Raw genomic sequence first — 19,918 nt, 5'->3', positions numbered from 1 at the left:
ATTGGTGTTAGTCAACCCACACATTTAATGGCATTGAAATTACTTTATATTCATAAAGGGACATGTTTATATCAAGTATATTTTAATAATATGATAAATGGCGAGTGTGCCTCTGCCTTTAATTAAGACAAATTAAATCAGTTAAGTTCTCTAATTTAACAGTGACAATATATCTTTAATTGTCTTGTTATTTTTCCTAATATCCTGCAAGTGTTTTACCGACAACGGTAATTAGCAGCCGATATTTGGGGAACTTTGTCAGCTCCATACACATCCGAATACGAATGTCTGCAGCCTTTTTCCATTGTTGATTCGTGACAAATTGTGGTGAACGTGGATGATTTTCCAAAACTATTTTTTCCTCCCGGTAATCCTCAATAATCCTTAAACAAAATAATGACAATCATGCCAGACCAAGCATTTGCGTTAAAAAAAACAAAACTATTCTTAGCATTAAAGAATCTGACAAAATCCAAAGAATTACAAGATTAATACAACAAATCCAATAATTATTATTAGTGACTGACTTAATGAAAATATTTGTAGTCTTCTTTTTAGCAACTAATGCACAAAACCTTTAAAGTGTGCTGATTGATGTGTGTTTTGATGTCATAATCCTTCACATTTAACAAGAACTCCTATATTGTTGAGTTCTGCTGGTTATGCTGTATCTACTGATCATCTCACCACAAGCTAAATCTATTTGTGAGAAGTCCTCCAGGCTGTGTGATTAGTTATTTCACTTTTGCTCAGTTAATTTACACATTCTTTTCAGGTGCCAAACTATGGAAGTGTAGTTCTGCCACACTTACCGTTACTGAGAACAGTGGGGGTGCTCAGTCTCACGTCATAACGAGAAGCTCTCACCTTGTTTTGAGTTATGTTGTTTTCACGTATTAAATGAAGTGATAGAGAGGAGGGTTGTGAGGCAATAATTAGGGTTCGTTCCTCATTGATCAACTGTTTAATGATGGATATTCTACTATGTGAAAACATCTCATCTCAAATTAAACTGATAGTTTCTTGTTACATCTTGTTACATTTTATCTAGAAATAACGTGGTAGTTTTTTATTGAAAGTGAGTACCCCATTGTTTTGGTAATTTCCAAAAAATCTATTGATTCTGGATATAATTAACAAATTTTATTTCCTTATTCTTCAGGTGGTGATTGTGTGAGTTCAGGTGCCCTCATTTATCCCCTGTTTTCAGCTCTTTCTGTTTTTTGTTTTTTTTAAATAACCGTAAAACTTAGAACTGTTTAGTATTATATAGCACGGATAAGGAAAGATGGTGAAGCAGGACAGACAGTTGCCACCAGAGAGATAAACATGATCTGACAGTGAGACAGTGTCTGTGGGCGCTGACTTCAGCATGTGTTCTGCTGCCATCACTGTCAGCGTTGCTGCTGGGGTGCACGCATTTATTCTTAGTTTATATGTGTTTTTCATGTCCACCTACAGTTTTAGGTCCATAAAGCGATGATTCTACATACATGATTGGGTTTCGCGGCTTCCCAGTGGTTCCATATGGTTCAGATCTTTGGAGGTGGAGGTGAACTCTACTGAGGACACCACCGACACCATTGGTCGGAGTAGTACGAGACCCCCTGTCTGACAGTCTTACTGAAAGCTGTGACATCTACGTGACATTGCTCCACTCTGTGTGTCAATATTTTCCCAGAGTTTGCAGGAGCGGTGGCGGCGCGGCCCGTGTCATACGCAGCGGTGTTGCGAATGAAAGCCGACAGCTCGTCAGCGCTGAACTCGCACGGCAGACCCCGACAGCACCACCGCGGTGGGCTGGGCCCCCGCGAATGGCCCGTGTTCTCCAGTCACCCTCTATCATCCGTGAGTCTGCTCAGCTCTCAGGAGGACTACATGAGTGAAGGTAAAAAAAAAGCGTTCCTGTTTGCAGCCGCACGTACAAGCTGAATAATCCCTCATTTCCATGCAATAAACTCTTCACTCACTAAAGAGACAGTCTGTTTAAAAAGCCACAGCACAAGTAGCCCGAGCAGCCTAATGTGTATACCTGAATATGAAATGCAAGCAGCTGCCCTCTTCTGTCTAAAGAGCTTTCTGTTTAATCAGTCTTGTAATTCCGTGTGTAAACACGACCAGCCACTTAAGCTCACATGACATTGTTCTCACCTGCGGAAATAAGCCCAAAATAACAAAAGGGGGCTGCATATTCAAGGAACGCAGTGCACCTGTTTAAACCCGCCTGTCGTTTCAGGTCACACTTCAGTTTGAAGGATTCCTGCCCGTTTACATTTGGTCTGGAAATGAATCGCGCCTATCAATCATTAGCGCGCGGCGTTCGCAGCGACCGGGGCCGTGCCTTTTGTGAAATTGGAGTGGGATCGTGGCAACATCCATCACTCTCTGTGTTCCTGTCAGGGGAGGGTTCAGACGTGATGGATAATTTTGTCAGGAATATGATTTAACGTCCGAAACGCGTCAAGGAAGCACATTGTCATAAATCTGGCACAACTGCCATCTTTACCCCATACGAACAACTCTAGTGGCTATAATGAGACCCTCGTGTTTAACGTGTTATTACTCACATCAGTGCATCATCAATTAATGTAGTAATAAAATACAAGGCGTGTGTGTCACAATGTGAAGAATCTTTCTTTCTTTTTTTAAACTTTTGTCTCCCAGTGTCTGTCTTCATCTCTTTGTAAGTGTCTTTTTGATCTTTTTGAGTGCGGACAGCATTATCACAACCATAAAAAGGCTTCTAAAGATCTCTATTACCAAGGTGAGACTGATGCTGCTCTGCTGTCAGCGTTGACACGAGCATTCAACCATTACACTGGATGGATGTTCAGTGGCTGAAGTAGATCCCAAAATGAAAGGCACCTTTTGTACCTTTAAGAGGATTTGGCTTTTTATTGGCTTCAGTCTGCCAGACAACTCTGAATTTAAACAGTCGGGGGTTTATTTTTTTGGTTTTGTTTTTTCCTGAAACCTTTTTAGGCTTTAATTTGGAATGGAAAAAAAACCCAGCAGATTTACATTTTTATTTTATTTGTTGTGTCATACTGCTTTATAATCAACTTTTTAAGAAATAATTTTATTGAATAAATACTCCTTTAAAATTCCTGCATAAATATAAGGGCGCTGATGGTGTTTATTGTGTAAAACAGCATGGAACCATCAATTACATCAAAGCACTCAAGAAGAGAGATGCACTCTAGAGACATAATGCCTGTTTTGAGCACTTCTCTAAGCCAGCTTTCCTTACCTACACAGCATTATATCTTAATATTGATTCATTTTTCCCATTCTGATTGTGGGGTTTGGTATCAAAGCCTTTTATTTCCCTGGAGACCCGTAAAGCGATACAGTAAATGTTGATAGTCGAAAACCCGGTTCAAAATGCAACACAAATGCCTTATGTATGTTTGAAATGAGTATGTATGGATTTAAATGTGAATTTAAATTATAATTAAACATAATGCCGCGGGATTTCTCTATAAAAGCGCTCCGACAGGTGCCTTCTATCATAAGCTGGTGACTAAAGGTTGGATCAGTGTCAGGAGCTGAGAACAAACACAGATTATGATTTTCAACTACAGCTTTTTGGACTCAACAATGTTCTAAAATCTTGTAGAATCCTGCACCTGGAAAACCTCAGCTGTAATTTTTGGGCTCTTTCTGCCCCGTTGCCCCTCTTAATACTGGATGGACTGACGCTAATATTGTCAGTGTGGACACCAGACAATATTAGCCACTTAGCGGCGGCCTGCACAGTACGCCTCCAATGATGCGAATGTGGAACTCCACTACTGTTGGGACACCAGCAGGGTACCTTGACACAAGTCTGTGATGTAGCTCACTGACTGAATAATAGAATTTTCAGCTTGAATTATAATCACAGCAGGAAGCAGCATATGAAATCAAAACAGCCAAAGTTGCCAGGCAGAAATTTAATGCAGAGCTCAGCAGAGACTTAAGTCTTGTTGTTGCAAGAAGCAATAAAATGAAATGCTTTTTTTCTTTGACATAAACAAAAATACAAGCGAAACCCAGGAATAATGTGAAACAATGTAAAACTCTGATCTTTAATTTGTTATTTTTCTCTTAGAAAATGAAGAGTTTGGGCCGTTTTTTACCCACGAGCCTGACGACATCATTTTTCCTTTGGACTCCGATGAAAAGAAGGTGGTGATGCACTGTGAAGCCCGAGGGAATCCGGCACCCACGTACAGGTGTGAGGCCCTCCTCTTCCTCCTCTGTTGCTCTTTTACTCCTCATCATCACAAATATGCTGTTCTGGTGCGTTTCAGTTGGCATCTGAATCAGACTGAAATCGACTCAGAGGCAGATTTTCGGTACAGCGTCGTCGAAGGAAGCCTAATTATTAACAATGCAAGCATGGCCAGCGATTATGGGATGTACCAGTGTAAAGCGGAGAACAGCTTTGGCACCATCCTCAGTCGAGATGCACTTTTACAATTTGCATGTAAGTACACAGCAAATAATTGGCTTTAAAGTCCTTTTTCTGAGTAGGTGCCATGTTTTAATTGCAATAAAACACGCTGATTAAGTTAAATTTGTGAGTCTTCCCCATCTCGAAATGTCAGTATGACCCCCCCCCCCCCCCCCCCACACACCCCCACACACACACACCTCCTGGCCTGCTTTCATTTATAACAAATGCTTGTTGTTGTTGAGATCTAAAAATGCAACACGCCCCGTGTGGCCGTTTGTTTTAGTCTCTTGACCAACACTGCTAACAAGGTGTGTGTCCTGAAATGCCACATCTCGGTTTTAACGAGAGCAGAAAAGGCATTTCATCCTGCAGTAATTGTCTGGAATAAGTCCGAAACATTATCTGGTAACACAGAAAAGCAGCACCTCAGTGCTCTGAGGAAAAAGCCTTGTTGGTTTCCTCCACTGTATCCTGAGGAGCAGTGACCATTAGCCATGGTGGCAGGTCTACTGGGAATCTGCTGGCATTACTGAGATAGAAAGCACATTGTGGTACGTGTTCCTGTATGTTAGGGAGATTTTATTTTTGAAGGTTGGATTAGCATGGAACTAGCTAATATGTATGATTCAGCAGTAACACAACAAGCACACTTAAACTGTATTTTTATTAACATCTAAACATTTGCCTCATTTGCCCCTGTGCCAGTCAACAGCAAAGAAGCATTTTTATGTATCATTTATAAAAGGAAACATGGCATTTTCTTGATATTTTCTACTTCAGAAAGTTTTTATGGGTGAGCTGTGTAATGCTGACTCAAATTTGTTGCTAATTCCATTTGCTTGGACCTAAAGTTTACAATTACAACAGAATTTAGTGATTTCTTTTAGTGTTTTTATTTTCTAGAGATCACTCTCTCCTACAATCTGAGTGAGCTCTTGTCATTTTTGCAGTAAACAGGAAGCTGTGCCCTATGGCACACATTTGGATGCAAAACCTTTCCCTTCTCTTTCAGAATAACAAATGCTGGGTATTTATCACCCAGCATGGAGCTTAACTTTTCCTTCTCAGGCTGGCACATTTTCATGCAGTGTCTCAGTTGGTGACCGCTTTAACAAGATCTGACGCAAGAGTCATTCTTTCTTTCTGCGGACAGTTTTTTTTTAAAAACTGCTGTTAATATGTTTATTGTGTATCATGAAATAGGTTCTTGAGCTCTATAATAATTGGACATTGCAATTAGATGCCCACTTACTGTCAGCAGGGTTTTCACAGCCCCATGAGTACATCCTGCAGGGTCTGCTGAAGGTTAACATTACACACATCCTGCTGCATTATGTGCAGGGCAGTTGCACCGGCTAACAGCACCACTCTGTTTCTTGCTGTAACCCGCCCGAGAGGAGGAGGTGGCAGGTTCAGCTGTGGAACCTTTGTTTTCTGCCTGCCGGACTCTGTTTTTAGCGCGACTCTCTTTGTCATTGTTTTAAAAATCTGCTGGACTCACAGTTGGGCGGGTTTCAGCGGCAGCAGCAGGCAGAACGAAGGCCTCTGATCTCCCTCCCCGGTGGGTTCTTGGCACTCTTTCTGCAAGCACGGGCACTGCTGAGGCTCAGGTATCGAGCTCTCAGCAGTCCAGCAGTGTTTAACTCAACTGGACTCTTTGACTCGAGCACTTTAAGATCGGCAGATTCCATATGCTACTTTGAAATGCTCTACAAATCTGATATGATGACCTGTTAATCCCCATTAATTCAGCTTTTATTGATCCTAAAGGAACTGATTTGCATTTTGCTGCTACTCCTGTGTTACGTTGGTTTATTCTTGGCTCTCCTCAATTTTCAACAATTATATGGATCTGTTGTCTTATTTTGAAGCAGTTGCTAATGACTGAAGTTTTTAAATGATTAAATAGTCATTAGTATGAATGAACTTGAATGTAAGGAGATGAATTCCTTTGTGCGCTTGTGTGAAGACGCAATATTGTAAAATGTCGGGTTATGAATACTGGAAGGGCTAAAGTTATTAAGGGAAAGGTGGTGAAAGAATTCACGCTGTTAAGTGGTTAATTAACAAGCAAACGGAATCTCATTTTCTCACCATTAATGCGTCGCAGCAGCATCACTCCTTCAACCTTCGGATTCCAACTGAATGAATGTTTACTGAAATCTGTCCTTCATCAATCCCTTGAACTGCAGATGCTCGGTAGAAGACGTGCCACGCGATATATAAACATGTAATTATAAATGTATATATGGAAAGATGACTCCGATTTTCACTGTTTGGGTAAAGGTTGAGTAAAGGAAGGAGAATTAATTGAACAAAAGAAGTAGCCACATCTGTACTGCCAAGCAACCATCACTCAGGTTTCAGCAGAGAGGAAATAAATTTAGCTCCCTGACTGTTTGGCTCATAAATACAAGTTATAGAAGAGAACATTGATCTGCGCTAACCTTTGATTGTAGCTGTGCGAACAGAAGCAGCGGCTGGTTGACAGCTGCTGCTGACAGGTGACATTCACAGGCTGTATCGCTGAACTGCTGGCAGCCTGTGAACATAAATACCTCAAAAATCACACATGCAAAGTAGGCTAAAATTATGGGATTGCATTTTCAAATGATGGACAACTCTACACAGTTAAACTGCGCTGTGAGGGCCCATTATAAAAAGAGACATCTGGCTTCTTTGCTTTTTTAACTTACGTTTGACAGAAGAATACACTCACATACATTCAATAGACATAACTCACCCATGAATCTAAAATACGAGCTTCCAAAGCAGCTGTGAGCTACCGCAGATCACTGTTGTAGAGTGGAAAATCCAATATTTTCACTTATTTAGAGAATCAAGCTTTAAGTCTTATATTTCCTGATTAAGCGTTACATGTTGTACCATTTGTTGAGGAAAAAAAAAAGTAATTTCTGCTTGCAGACCTGAACGACTTCAGCAGGAAGGCCAGGGGAGACGTCTCAGTCCGCGAGGGCCAGGGCGTGGTCCTCATGTGTACCCCACCCCCCCATTCACCAGGTAATGCAAAGCTCGGTGTAACTGTAAATGACTGTTAGTAATTTTAGACCAGCTTATTAAAAATCAGCAGAAATGTTAAACTGCCACTTATGTCAATCAGAGCACAGATGTTCCTCTGTGAGGCACACATCCATGAAAATTTTAGCCAAGTGCTCTTCAGCACCCACTTCCCATTTTGGATGCCATTTTCCTAAATGACATTAACCAGAGCATCAGGAATAGAAGTGAGGAAAAAAATTCTTCTTTTCTATACTATTAAATAGTCAAAGCTATCATTCTTATTAGTATTATTACCCTCAATATGACTGAATGAATGAACTATCACAGTGTTTGCTGCAGCTTTGCTGTTCTACATACAGTAATCAATAATATGGAGCTGAATCATGACATCACTGTAAAACCCTCATGTTGCACTGCTTGATTGGATCAATACATTTTATTTGGAAAGGTCGGTCAGCTGAAAAAATGCAAGGCCCTTTTATACCAGATGCTGTTATTTTCAAAATGCTTAGTGCTAAAAAAAAAAACACATTAAGGTTATTTTTAGGTGCAAACTTGCACAGAAATAAACGTGGGTATTTATGGTTGTTTGAAACTGAGTATTCACCATTTGCATAATCATGGCCTTAGCTCATGTTTAAATGAAATAACATTAAACTGTGTTTGGTTTTTAATACTGGGACACGTCCAATATGAAATGCTTAGCAACGGCGCTGTGATAAAGGTTTTCAGCGGGATGAATGTGTGATGATTTACAGCAGGTACATTTAAAATTCAGAGCGCTAACAATGTGTAGGAATGATTTAGCGCTGAGATTTCTACCGTATGCCCTTGAGCACAGGTGATCAGTCTGTGTTTGGCTTTGATTAACAGATCTTTTACCTGCACAGGTCACGATTATCCCCGTGCATTCACGCCACGCTCGGCTGAGCCGTGATCTCGCAGTTTTTCACCGATGCTGAAGAAGCAGCGATTCATTTCTCTCTCCCCAAATTTATATCAATAGTTTTATTTCTGCAGAATCAGTTGTGAGGGATTTATTACCTTTTTACTAATATCACCATTTAATGAAAATAACAGCGACGAACGGCTTGCTCTCGATTTGGCGGCACAAATGCCAAAGTCATTACGTCTTAAACTTATGAGAGCTTCAAAGGTGTTGAGAGCTGATTAAGAGCGTTGACATTAAAGATGGTCTGCTGCCTACAAATTTGCTCAAACTTTCCCCAGAGTTGTTGGACATGATCTGAAAGTCTAAACAGTGTTCATTAAGTCGAAATCATGGTGTGAAAACATTGTTTTGTTTTTTTAATTTTCCTGGGAGGTTTAAATCCTGATCAAAACAGATTTGGCTGCAGGTCTGCACAAGAACGGAGCCACATGTTTCCGCCGTGACCGTGCGCTCCCTTGTCTTTCCAGAGATTATCTACAGCTGGGTGTTTAATGAGTTCCCCTCATTTGTTGCCGAGGACAGTCGCCGCTTCATCTCCCAGCACACGGGAAACCTGTATATTTCCAAGGTGCAGCCGTCGGACGTGGGAAGTTACATCTGTCTGGTGAAGAACACTGTGACTAACGCGCGTGTTCTGAGTCCACCGACACCTCTCACGCTGAAAACTGACGGTGAGGCTTCACATAAGCAGTAAACTAAAGGAAAAACCAAAAGAGGAATTTTTTAGAACCGGAAATACAGGCAAATCTCCTGGATAAGTCACACTTAGACCAGGATCTTAGACTAGATCTGAACCGGTTTATCTGAAAACAACCTGCTGATAATATAGATTTTGTTGATTTTATTGTTTTATTATGTGTTGACATCTATAGACACATTAAGTAGGAAAATATTGTTGTTTGCCAAACCTGTGTTGGAGGATTGTGCTGTACACGCACCCTAAATAGATGGTGAGTAATGATTTGCTGGTAAGTACGAGGAGCCTCCATCCCTCACAATGTGTTTTGCTGAAACCGGCCATCGGGGAAATCATTTCCAGCATAAAATTAACCGAATCAATGGTCCTTGCTGTGGATGAGATTTTACATCTTTATACGGGCCTCTGTGGAGCCATGCAGTGGAGCTGTTTGTTGAATACAGGAGCGATTTTCACCTGGAGGCAATTTTTACATTTGGCTAAGCGGAGACGTGTCCATCACTGCGCGCAAGTGCCTGTCATTTTCAAGGAATGATGGAGCCACTGAGACTACATTGAGTGGGGCTGTGAAAGAGCTGTTGTTCCTCAGAACCAGGGTTGTTGCGGTGTTTTGTCTCAAGCATCGCATTCCCTGCAGCACCAGTGTTTTCTGCACGGCCTCATATGGCTGCGCATGCGTGTTTTTAGGATTCCATGTACTATTGTTTGGATTTTTATCTATTGGCAGGAGACCACCGTCACAGTCAGGTGGTCTCACTAAAAGTGTGCACAGTTGAGAGATCAAGCCAGATGTGTGTGGCTTACCACTGCCAGCACCAAATATGAGACTCTTAATCAAAACAAGCATCCGGGCTCCGTTATAGTCAGCTGGAGCCATTGATCGCCAGTTTACAGTCCACTTAGAACCTAGCTGAGCTGAGTGCTGAACTCTGGACTAATGCACCTTACAAAGACCCTCCTGCATACCACAGCATAAATATGTGTCTGAGTAATGGATGACAACATTTGAGCAGTAGATGTGACCAAAGTAAACATCTATTTACTTACCGTAGTTTCATGGTCAGGTAATACACCGCAGCAGGGTTTTATTGTCTGTTGTCTTTTTTTTTATCTGGGTAGCGTTTTGTTTTTTAAAGCGCTGCATAAATAAAATCGAATTGATTGAGCGATGAGAACTGAAACTGGAACATAGATATAAGCTGCACTGCAGCAATGATTTAGCCATATTTCTTTTTAATTCCATCTTATTCAGCCGCTAATGAAATGGAGCACAGCAGGAGCCAAAGAAGTACACCAAATCTATTATGTGTGAGGTGATCCGTCACAGCCATAAATGTTGAGAATGAGATTGGAAATTCAAAAGTTCTTGGAAAAAACATCATAAAATTTCCTTTTTCCATTCACCGACAGCCACAACTCACCGTGCACGGTATTCGTCTGAGCACATAAAAAGTGTCAGGCTCATGTACGAGGTGAAATGATGCTTTCTGAAATGTCACTCAAGTCATCAGTCTCACTGATCAGGCGTTACTGTGCACATATAGCGTACGTGCGTATTGCATATGTTTTGCTGTTAATTCTAAAAAGTTCCTCCTGATTCCCCGAGTGGCATAAATAGCATCATACAGGTTAGCTGTCATCTGGAAAGGGCAAGAACCTAATGTAATATTCACAGCATAAACTCACATTTAATAAGTCAAGTAATTACGAGGGGACCCAGCTGAAGGTGTTTTGTTACTCGGAATGCCCACATGGTTATAAATGGCGCCTGAACACAGTGTTGAAGAAAGCGAGAGACCCTGTTAGCTGGAAATGACAGATCAGAGCAGCTAAATGACACTTATCACAACTGATAACATGTTCTTACTTCTGACTGCTGTTGTTTTCTTCGTTTGTGTGATGGTCAGGGTCTTTTTGTTGTGCAAAACTACCATATTCTCCATTTATTTGAAAGACTCAAATGCCAATGAGTCACAACAACCGGTCAATAAGGTGGAACCGCATCCCAGATGGTACGTCTGATGTGCAGTTACGCTTCAGCAATCATCACATGCATCACAAACTGTCGATTTCTTGTTTTTTTCCTCCAAGATCTGCACAACTTTTCACCTTCGGCTCCTTCTCGTAAACAAAGAAAATTGCATGAGAAAATCTGGTGTCTAGAATCACTTAGTAGTAATGTAGTACGCAGAAATCAGAGATGGAGATGGCAGGAATGTGTGGGTAAGTAACTGTTTCTGCCAGCTGGCTTCTAATGTTTGCATTCCTTGGTGTTAACCTTTACAGGTATCATGGGTGAATATGAGCCGAAAATTGAAGTGCATTTCCCCCCGTCTGTTCTGGCTGCCAGGGGAGCCACTGTCAGGCTGGAATGCTTTGCTCTGGGGAAGTAAGTAAACAAGGACATATTGCAGAAATAAAACAAGTTGTTTATTACAGCAGTATCAGATTCATCAGCAGGAGCAATAAACTGCAGCCAATGGCCTCGCTGTTCTTAGGCACCCTTTAGGTAATGCTTGCTTTCCTTCTCTTCTCATCTTTAAGTGGCATCATTGCATTACCTGAAGAGGGACTGGGCAGATCTTGTCTTTAGGGGAGACGTTAAGTGAGTGTTGAGAAGTGCAGCATCATCGCTCGGCTGTTAGAAGGCATGTTCGTGCAGGGGGGGAGGACTGAAAAAAAGCCTTCAGCCCTGGGGACCCATGTGTTCTCATAATTGAGAGCCCTAATGTATCTGTGTTTCCTTGGTGCTTTCAGGGCCTGTTATGAATGTACAAAGCCAAGGTTGCGTCTAAGGAAAAATGAAATTGGTAAGAGCTGTCAGCCAGGGGGGAGAACACATTAGACCACAGGGATTACAATCTCCACCACTTACCACCGTTACTAAAGTTAGCCCTCCTGCTTTTACTGCTAGAATGTCTTTGTAATCAAGATATACCGTAATCCGAAACAATTTGACTGAATATTGAGTGCTAATGTTTTGTTATCTGAGCCCCGAAAGTATGGACTCAGATCAAATAGATGGCCGCATATCCAGTCCAGAATTAATATTCTGAAATTATTTCCACCTTCATTATTAACCGCTTACTCTTGTCTTAAGGGAAATCCATCTCTTTATTCTGCAGATCACTATTGGGCTCATAATTTACCTTGATTTCCATTAATTATCAGCATTAGGGAAAACCCGTTTCCTAAATGAATACGGACAGTGAATGATGGTGTCACAACCCTGTTAGTTTCTCTATTTCTCTGTTTAGCTGAGCGTGTCTTCTTGGGTGCTCTTCAGCAGTGAAACAGCTTGAGTCCTCACTCAGCACTTCCTTCATTGGAGTAATTTGTGCTTGATGGCTTTCAGTCCAACAGTGATCCCGGTGACTTTCTCTTTTACATAGAGATGAATGATTTATCAGTGCACCCCATTAAAGAATGTCAGTCTTTATATGGTGCAGAAAATGAAGGTAAAATGGGTTTTGTTTTCCTCCTGATCAATATTTATGATGGCAGTGTGAGCTAAGACAGGAAAGAAGTCTGGGTGAGTGCCAGTGTTCAGTGATGGAATACTCACAGTGCTCTGGGAACAAATGCAGCACTGAAACAATGTCAATACTCACAAATGTATTGATGTGATAAAAAAAAATAGATCCCATGTTTGTTAGGTTGGAAGCGGTTTGTGAGTATGGCAGATGCAGACTTCATCGTTGGACTCCTTGGTTTCCAGGTTGCAGTGAAGTTTTTAATTCAGCGATAGAACCACAAAATAGAATTTTTTCCAAGCTTCATGTACAAGAAACAATGGTAAGTGCTGTGCCCTAAGCTTTATCTGTTTCAATGGATACCGAAGCGGGGCTCTTTTTTTTGTACTTTAAAACACCGCACTTACTTAACAGGTTACGTAGTCTCCCACTCACTCTCCTCCTAAAATAAAATACGCAGCATGTAGTGGAAGCTTTCATCCAAATTGCTGCAACAACTCCACTTTCTGTGTCGAGCAGAAGCAATAAAACTCCCAGGGTCCTTACATCTACTTTCCTCGTTTAGCTTTACAGATCTCAAGAACCAGATTTTGTGTAATGACAGAAAGGAGACGAGTGCATGTTTCCGGTGACCCACTTGAAAGATTTCTTCCTCCACATGGAACGTCAGGTGTGACGCATGAATGTGTTAGCAGGGAAACGTTTCGTGGGTTCAGGGCGCGCTCAGGTCAGGTCATATGGATCAGGATGTGCGTCGTCTTCTGTCAACGCCAGCGGTCCTTTTAAATTGCTACCTCAGTGTTAGAATGATAAGGTCACAGATGGGGTTACACATCTTGGCGATGTCATTTCTATAACTTCTCTTTCTCTTTAACGTCTTTTGTGGTCTTAACCATTTGGAGCACAATATTGGAAATGGGTTCTTTTGAAAGAATATAAATTATTGATATAGGCTTCAAGCTGGAATTATACATCCTGGCTTTTTATTGAAAATCTATCCTTAATACCCACAGTTTTCCGAGTTGTACAGTCCTTTGAAATGCAGATCCTCCCACCCCAAAAGATGAGAGGAAATTCTCTACAATAAATTGGAACACAATATGTAAATCCTGCATAAATCAACAAGAGAATAAGAGCATCGCATATTAACGGACAATAGTTAGTTCAATAGTATCTAGAGTTGATACTTTGTAGACTACAGTATGGGGAGTCTTAATTAAGATGTAATCAGCAGAGCTCACCTTCCAGAATTAAAACTATGACGTGTTGAACTCCCATTTTTAGTATAATCTGTATAGTTGGAGCAATAGTTCAGGAATTTCAGACTTGTGAAGTTAATGCCAACAGTTTTAGAGAGAAGAGAGTGGTGGGAAGAGCTTGTCATTTCTAAACTGAGTTAATATATTCCCTCCTGTCCACACCCAGTCCTTGGAACACGCTCACTGGCTGCAGTTCATTATTCACCCTGCAAAGTGAAATCCTGTCATGGACTCAGAGAGATACACTCTTCATGTTCCAGCCTTCTGAGGCCTCTGATGTTTGGCTCTGTTGTCATTCTAGTTGGCAATTCAGCTGCAGCAAAGGTCTTTAACAGAGGTCTGTTTTAATAACATACAGAAACTGAATAATAAGCTCGGCCTCTGTGCCTATAGAACTTCCACATGTCCCTCCTGCTGGGGCAGTAGACAGGAAAACTATCATCTAAACTAATGTACTTTTCCACACATCACATGGTTTTCATAGCTAATGCAATACATCTTTATTTTGGTCTCAAATGAGTCAGTGACAAAAAAGACAGAGCAAAATATAAATCCATATGGAAAAATATTGAAGGGCAAAGAAGGGTTTTTATTGTGTAATTTTGCTGAATCTCTCAGTGATTCTATGCCCATTGTAGTCAGCTATTGTCCCTCTGAATGGGAAACAAAAGTTGAAATAAATGCTCACAAATGTGAGATTTCCATCCTGACTGAATGATTGATGGGTTGACTTGCTAGTGTGCATGGTGTCACATTTCCATTTGTCTGACAGCTGTCAAAACACACCAGAGCGGAGCGGCACTGTTGCTGAGCTTTTGCTGTAGTATGACATTGTATCCCCACGTATCTGAGTCAGTTATCAGGAGGATTTATGGGATCACTTGGGAGTAAACAGCGGCGGATCACATTAGCTCCACGTCCCTTATTTAAACGCCGTCTGGCTCTTGTTACAAATACTAGAATTTTCCTTTAAAGTGTGAGTCAAATGCTGCTGCAATGAAGACATTGAGTTTGTTTTCATAAAATCACTGCATTTTGATCTTTGTAAAAGAAAAAACTGTGCATGCCACTACTAAAGGAGTGTAAATATGGTCAACATGTTTTCAATGTCACTACCCAGTTGTGTTATTGCAGCGACTTTATGCACAGTACAGTTAATCCACTCTCCTCCTCTGTGGTCACAGCCCAGTGCCAACAATTACATGGAGGAAGATAAATGGCAACATCCCCAAAAAAGCAAGACTTCGGAAGTCCCAGGCAGTTCTGGAAATCCCCAACATTCAGCTAGAGGACTCTGGAACTTATGAATGCAAAGCTGAGAATCCCAGAGGAGGCACAGCCTTCAAAGGCCATCTGCAGGTTTACAGTGAGTCGGAGCATGCGCTCAACTATTCCTGCTTCATTTCTCACTCTGTGTGTGTGTTCATTTTTCACATTCTCTAAAACTCATCAGTAGTTCTCTGGTTTCTATTCCTAGAAAGGACTTTGTTGTTATCAGTTTGGTTCTGCATGGGCTGATAGAGTTTTCCACACGTTTGATTGGGTTCAGCGTTCTGTTCAAGACTGAAGATGAGTCCGGGTTCCTCAATAATTAGAGGGGATTAATAGCTGGATTCATTGTCAAAGACACACACATGCACACAAGTATAATTTATAAAACCATGCTCCCGAACAATAATTCATGGCTACAATGTCCTTCCACGCATCCTAAATCTACTTGGAAATGCATGACCATGGCTCAGTCTGAGCACCCAACATTTAACCATAAATTTTCGCTGTTGTGCACCGCATGAATGTTAAAGCATTGGGGTTTTTTAAAGGCAGATCACCGCGGTAACCAGCTCCAGTCACTTTCATTAATGTACTGTCACTTTTAAACATTTCTTTGTTTTGAGCTCCGCTCAGATGAAAGTCGTGTCTTTGACCTGCTGTTGATTGATAATGTAATAAGACGAAAGGGGGAAGTCGCATCACTCTTGTTTATGCCATGAAGGTGAGACCGGAGGGAATAATAAAGACCCTCACTTTTAAAAATAAAACACTAAATAAATCCTGCATCTTCGATCAACATTATCAGAGGTAAATTGCCTCCACTTTTGCAATTAGCTGCATCTGGTTCACAGAAATCTGACAGGATCACTCTGATGATGATGACACATATTGCAGTATATAAAATAATTTTACGAGAGAACCAGTTGAATGAGGATAAAAATACTTGCAACACATAGTAGAAAAGGTCAATAGCTACTATCTGTTCCCTTTTGAGGTTGTAATAGAGTTTCAAAGGTTGAGTTTTTAGTTGGACTAGCATTATTGCTAAAGGTTTTATATTGCACATCAACTCTTTATAAGTAGTGGGAAAAAAAGTTCACTGTCCTTCCCTAATTTGATTATATGTTGTATTTGACTATTGGTGATGATCCCTTTATCACCTGGTTACCGTACAGCTCGGCTCTCGCCTGCCAGTGATGTATAATAATGATGATAACAATATATTTTGGGGAATTGTGCAAAATATGGAAAAAGAAAACACAAACAGATTAATGACACTGATATTTATGAACATTGTAAGTGCTTGCTGCAGCTTTGCTGGTTTCTGTCGACTATGTGGTGGTGAGGTGCTCATAATGTACCTTGCATATGGGACTCCTCTGGGTTGAGTCAGATTTAAATAGGACCATGTGCAACGGCTGCCAACTTATCTGAGATCTTAGTAAATGGGCCCAGCAGAGTTGAATATCTGGCAGACTGTATTTTTTATAAGCAGACCAGCATAAAACTTTAGTTTCATCTCTACCCAAGTTGTGCAGCTGAATTACTGCCTGATCATGGAGTCGTCCCTGTTCTCTGTGTCCCTCTGCCTGTTCTCTGCGTCCCTCTGCCTGTTCTCTGCGTCCCTCTGCCTGTTCTCTGCGTCCCTCTGCCTGTTCTCTGCGTCCCTCTGCCTGTTCTCTGTGTCCTGTTCTCTGCGTCCTCTGCCTGTTCTCTGCGTCCCACTGCCTGTTCTTTGTCCCTCTGCCTGTTCTCTGCATCCCTCTGCCTGTTCTCTGTGTCCCTGTTCTCTGCGTCCCACTGCCTGTTCTTTGTCCCTCTGCCTGTTCTCTGCATCCCTCTGCCTGTTCTCTGCGTCCCTGTTCCCTGCGTCCCTCTGCCTGTTCTCTGCGTCCCTGTTCTCTGCGTCCTGTTCTCTGCGTCCCTCTGCCTGTTCTCTGCACCCCTGTTCTCTGCGTCCCTGTTCTCTGCGTCTCTCTGCCTGTTCTCTGCGTCCTCTGCCTGTTCTCTGCGTCCCTCTGCCTGTTCTCTGCGTCCCTGTTCCCTGCGTCCCTCTGCCCGTTCTCTGTGTCCCTGTTCTCTGCGTCCCATTGCCTGTTCTGTGTCCCACTGCCTGTTCTCTGCGTCCCTCTGCCTGTTCTCTGCGTCCCTGTTCGCTGCGTCTGCACAGGTTTAAGATAATGGATTGCCTCAGTCTTAGAAGGATACATTTCCAAGGCCTTCCAGTGCTTGGCAGCCCCCATTCTGTTGACATCACAAGCAGAATAGGGAGTCTAATTTGTAGGAGCCTCACGCTAAATGTAATTCACTCAGGTCAGCTGGAAGCTTGAACTTTCTTTGTGAGGGAGACCTCACTGACCAAATCTTTCAATCAAACCACACAAAAACGACTCGGGAAGGTTCTGCATGCAAAGAACAGCAGCAGCAGCCGTATGCTGTGGGAATAGGAGTACTCAGGAAGCTCAAACATGTACACTGTTTATGTTTGGGAATGACTGCTACTCCAGATGTCACAATTTTTGTGATTCTCTGAAAAAGAAGAACATTAGAAATTTGTCTGTGTTGATTTTAGGACCTGAGATGATTATTTAAATGTCTTAAACACCAAATAATGCAAATCAAATTAAAGATTAAAAACAAGAAGGTGTTAGAGTTGTTGACAGTAAACATTGCTTCATTATAACTGGAGAATAGAAACACTGGCAAGCAAATAAAGTGTATTTCTCTTCTGAGTAGCAGTGGTTTATTGCTAATATTATTTCATTTGTGTTACTACAGTTAGCTCCCACACAGAATTCGCCAGAAAGAGTCTTCAGGAAGAGCTGAACATTAGATTAATCACGTGTCTGCTGGTTGCTGAGAGTGTGTGTACGCATGTGTGTACGTTTACATTTTCAGTGACGATCAGAAAAGCTGAGGTACAACAGGAAATGCCTGGAATCATTTCTAAATGCCTTGGAAACGAAAGCGAGCAGCTGACTCCTTGAGAAATAATTCCCAGCATATACGAAAGGAGCACAGAAATGGCTTTAACTGCGCATCCGCACAGCCATGGCAGTATTTCCTGACACCGATTTTGTGTATACTTCTGTTTTTGTACTTCACTGGTTTCAGTCGTGCTCGGAACCACGAATATGCTTTCCAGTAGCTTTTTCCAGGATACACTATATTACTCATTCTAAAACATTTTTTCTATCTTCCAGCCCTCCCTCAGTGGGTCAGAATGATTAATGATACTCAGATGGATAGTGGAGAGAAGCTCCGGTGGGAGTGCAAGGCCACGGGGAGGCCCCGGCCCACCTATCGCTGGCTTCGTAATGGTTTGCCCTTGACATCTCAGGTACCCATCTCACCCTGGAATAACAGGATTGTATATTAACATGGAATAATTTGGAATGATGTCCCTTTATATTTCCTTCTTTTTACAGAGTGGAGTTGAGATATTGAATGGTGAACTGACCATTCACAAAGTGCAGCAAACAGACTCGGGAATGTACCAGTGTGTTGGAGAGAACAAATACGGGGCCATCTACTCCAGCGCCGAGCTCAAGATTCTAGGTAGTCACATTGCTAGTGTGGAGTCTATAATTTTAAAAATTGATGGCAGTGCAAAGGAAAACAAGCAATTTTCCTTTCACCAAAAAGGATTTTGAAATATACTGCAAAAAGGAGCAAATTTTCATCCTAAATAAGAGCATCTGAACAAGGTGGCAGATGATAGATGAAAGAAATTGAAATGCAGGGGGAGAACGCTGAGATGTGCTGATTGCCAATCAATGGCCCTTGATTTAACAACCTCATGGTTATATTCAAAAGGTGTCTGCATGCATGAAGTTCAGGAGAAGCTGGACGAGCCCCACCATATTCTGAAGACATTGAAATGCAAAAGCTTGTAGGTATAGATTTGTACTAATGGAAGCAAACACAGGAGGAGATACACCAGTGGTTTCTTTGATAGCCTTTAATGACTCCATTAGGGTTTTATCTCCACTCTGTCAGTTGGTATCAGTGCAAATCCGGAATCACAATCCCCACAGAACAACAGAAACATTTACTGCAGACATCCAGCATCTTTTGATTATAAATTACCAGCCATTCAGCTCGCACATTCTAAATATCTTCCCAAGTAAGTCCAAGGACAGTGTGCTCTTCTGCCCGAAGGCCACACTCTGGAAAAAGAGTTAGCACGGCTGTCTACTGTGCTGCGTTGATGCACTATTTTCTCCTTGTCATCTTCTATGCTGGGACCCATCTGGTGACATCTACTCCCCTTTTGCGTTTCCTGGGGGGCCAGTCTGATTTACTGTATGCACGGCGTGTCCTTTTTGGAAGGAGAATCTCTGGCGTTGGGAAAATCTTACAGCAATGACGAAGTTTTGGTTTGTTTGTGCGTGTTTTTAGTGCTCCCCGGAAGTCTTGGGGGTTTGGGGTTCGCAGGAAGCCTTATTTGAACTGATGAGGAGGCACTTTTGTCTTCCTTAGTATCCCAGTCAGACTGATCATATTTGGAAGCAAGTGATGAATGTTTTCATAACTATACCCCCTGGCCGTCTCTCCTCGGTGACCTGTGTTCGGCAGAGATGTCCTGAAAGCAAACACTATCAGGACAGATTACATTGCTAATAACAGCCTGTACTTGAGTGATCACTGGAGGCTACACAGGGCAGCGGCTGCCCTCGTGCCTGCAATCTTGTCCCAGATTCAGTTCTTCTGGGAGACTGGTGGGTGAAGCAATAAGTGTACTGAGCTGTCACCAGCTGCAGGCCTGCTCTTATTTTGATTAAAACAAATACGCACAGCAAC

The 19,918-nt window shown here is 41.8% G+C and overlaps 1 protein-coding gene across 2 annotated transcripts in view; it reads left to right on the top strand.

Annotated features, from left to right (window-relative positions):
- cntn5 (contactin 5) overlaps positions 1 to 19,918 on the top strand; it is a 56,384-nt gene that overhangs the window by 19,140 nt on the left and 17,326 nt on the right. For both annotated transcript variants that reach the window (XM_057049925.1, XM_057049924.1), the window contains exons 3-11: positions 1,682 to 1,888; positions 4,094 to 4,217; positions 4,296 to 4,471; positions 7,367 to 7,462; positions 8,882 to 9,085; positions 11,398 to 11,500; positions 15,028 to 15,209; positions 18,319 to 18,455; positions 18,544 to 18,673. In XM_057049925.1, the coding sequence (XP_056905905.1) occupies positions 1,682 to 1,888; positions 4,094 to 4,217; positions 4,296 to 4,471; positions 7,367 to 7,462; positions 8,882 to 9,085; positions 11,398 to 11,500; positions 15,028 to 15,209; positions 18,319 to 18,455; positions 18,544 to 18,673 (1,359 nt within the window). The remainder of the gene's footprint in view (positions 1 to 1,681; positions 1,889 to 4,093; positions 4,218 to 4,295; positions 4,472 to 7,366; positions 7,463 to 8,881; positions 9,086 to 11,397; positions 11,501 to 15,027; positions 15,210 to 18,318; positions 18,456 to 18,543; positions 18,674 to 19,918) is intronic.

This window comes from Takifugu flavidus, chromosome 12 (assembly GCF_003711565.1).
Source record: "Takifugu flavidus isolate HTHZ2018 chromosome 12, ASM371156v2, whole genome shotgun sequence".
Classification (NCBI taxonomy): domain Eukaryota; kingdom Metazoa; phylum Chordata; class Actinopteri; order Tetraodontiformes; family Tetraodontidae; genus Takifugu; species Takifugu flavidus.
This window is presented reverse-complemented; position numbering and strand designations above follow the sequence as displayed.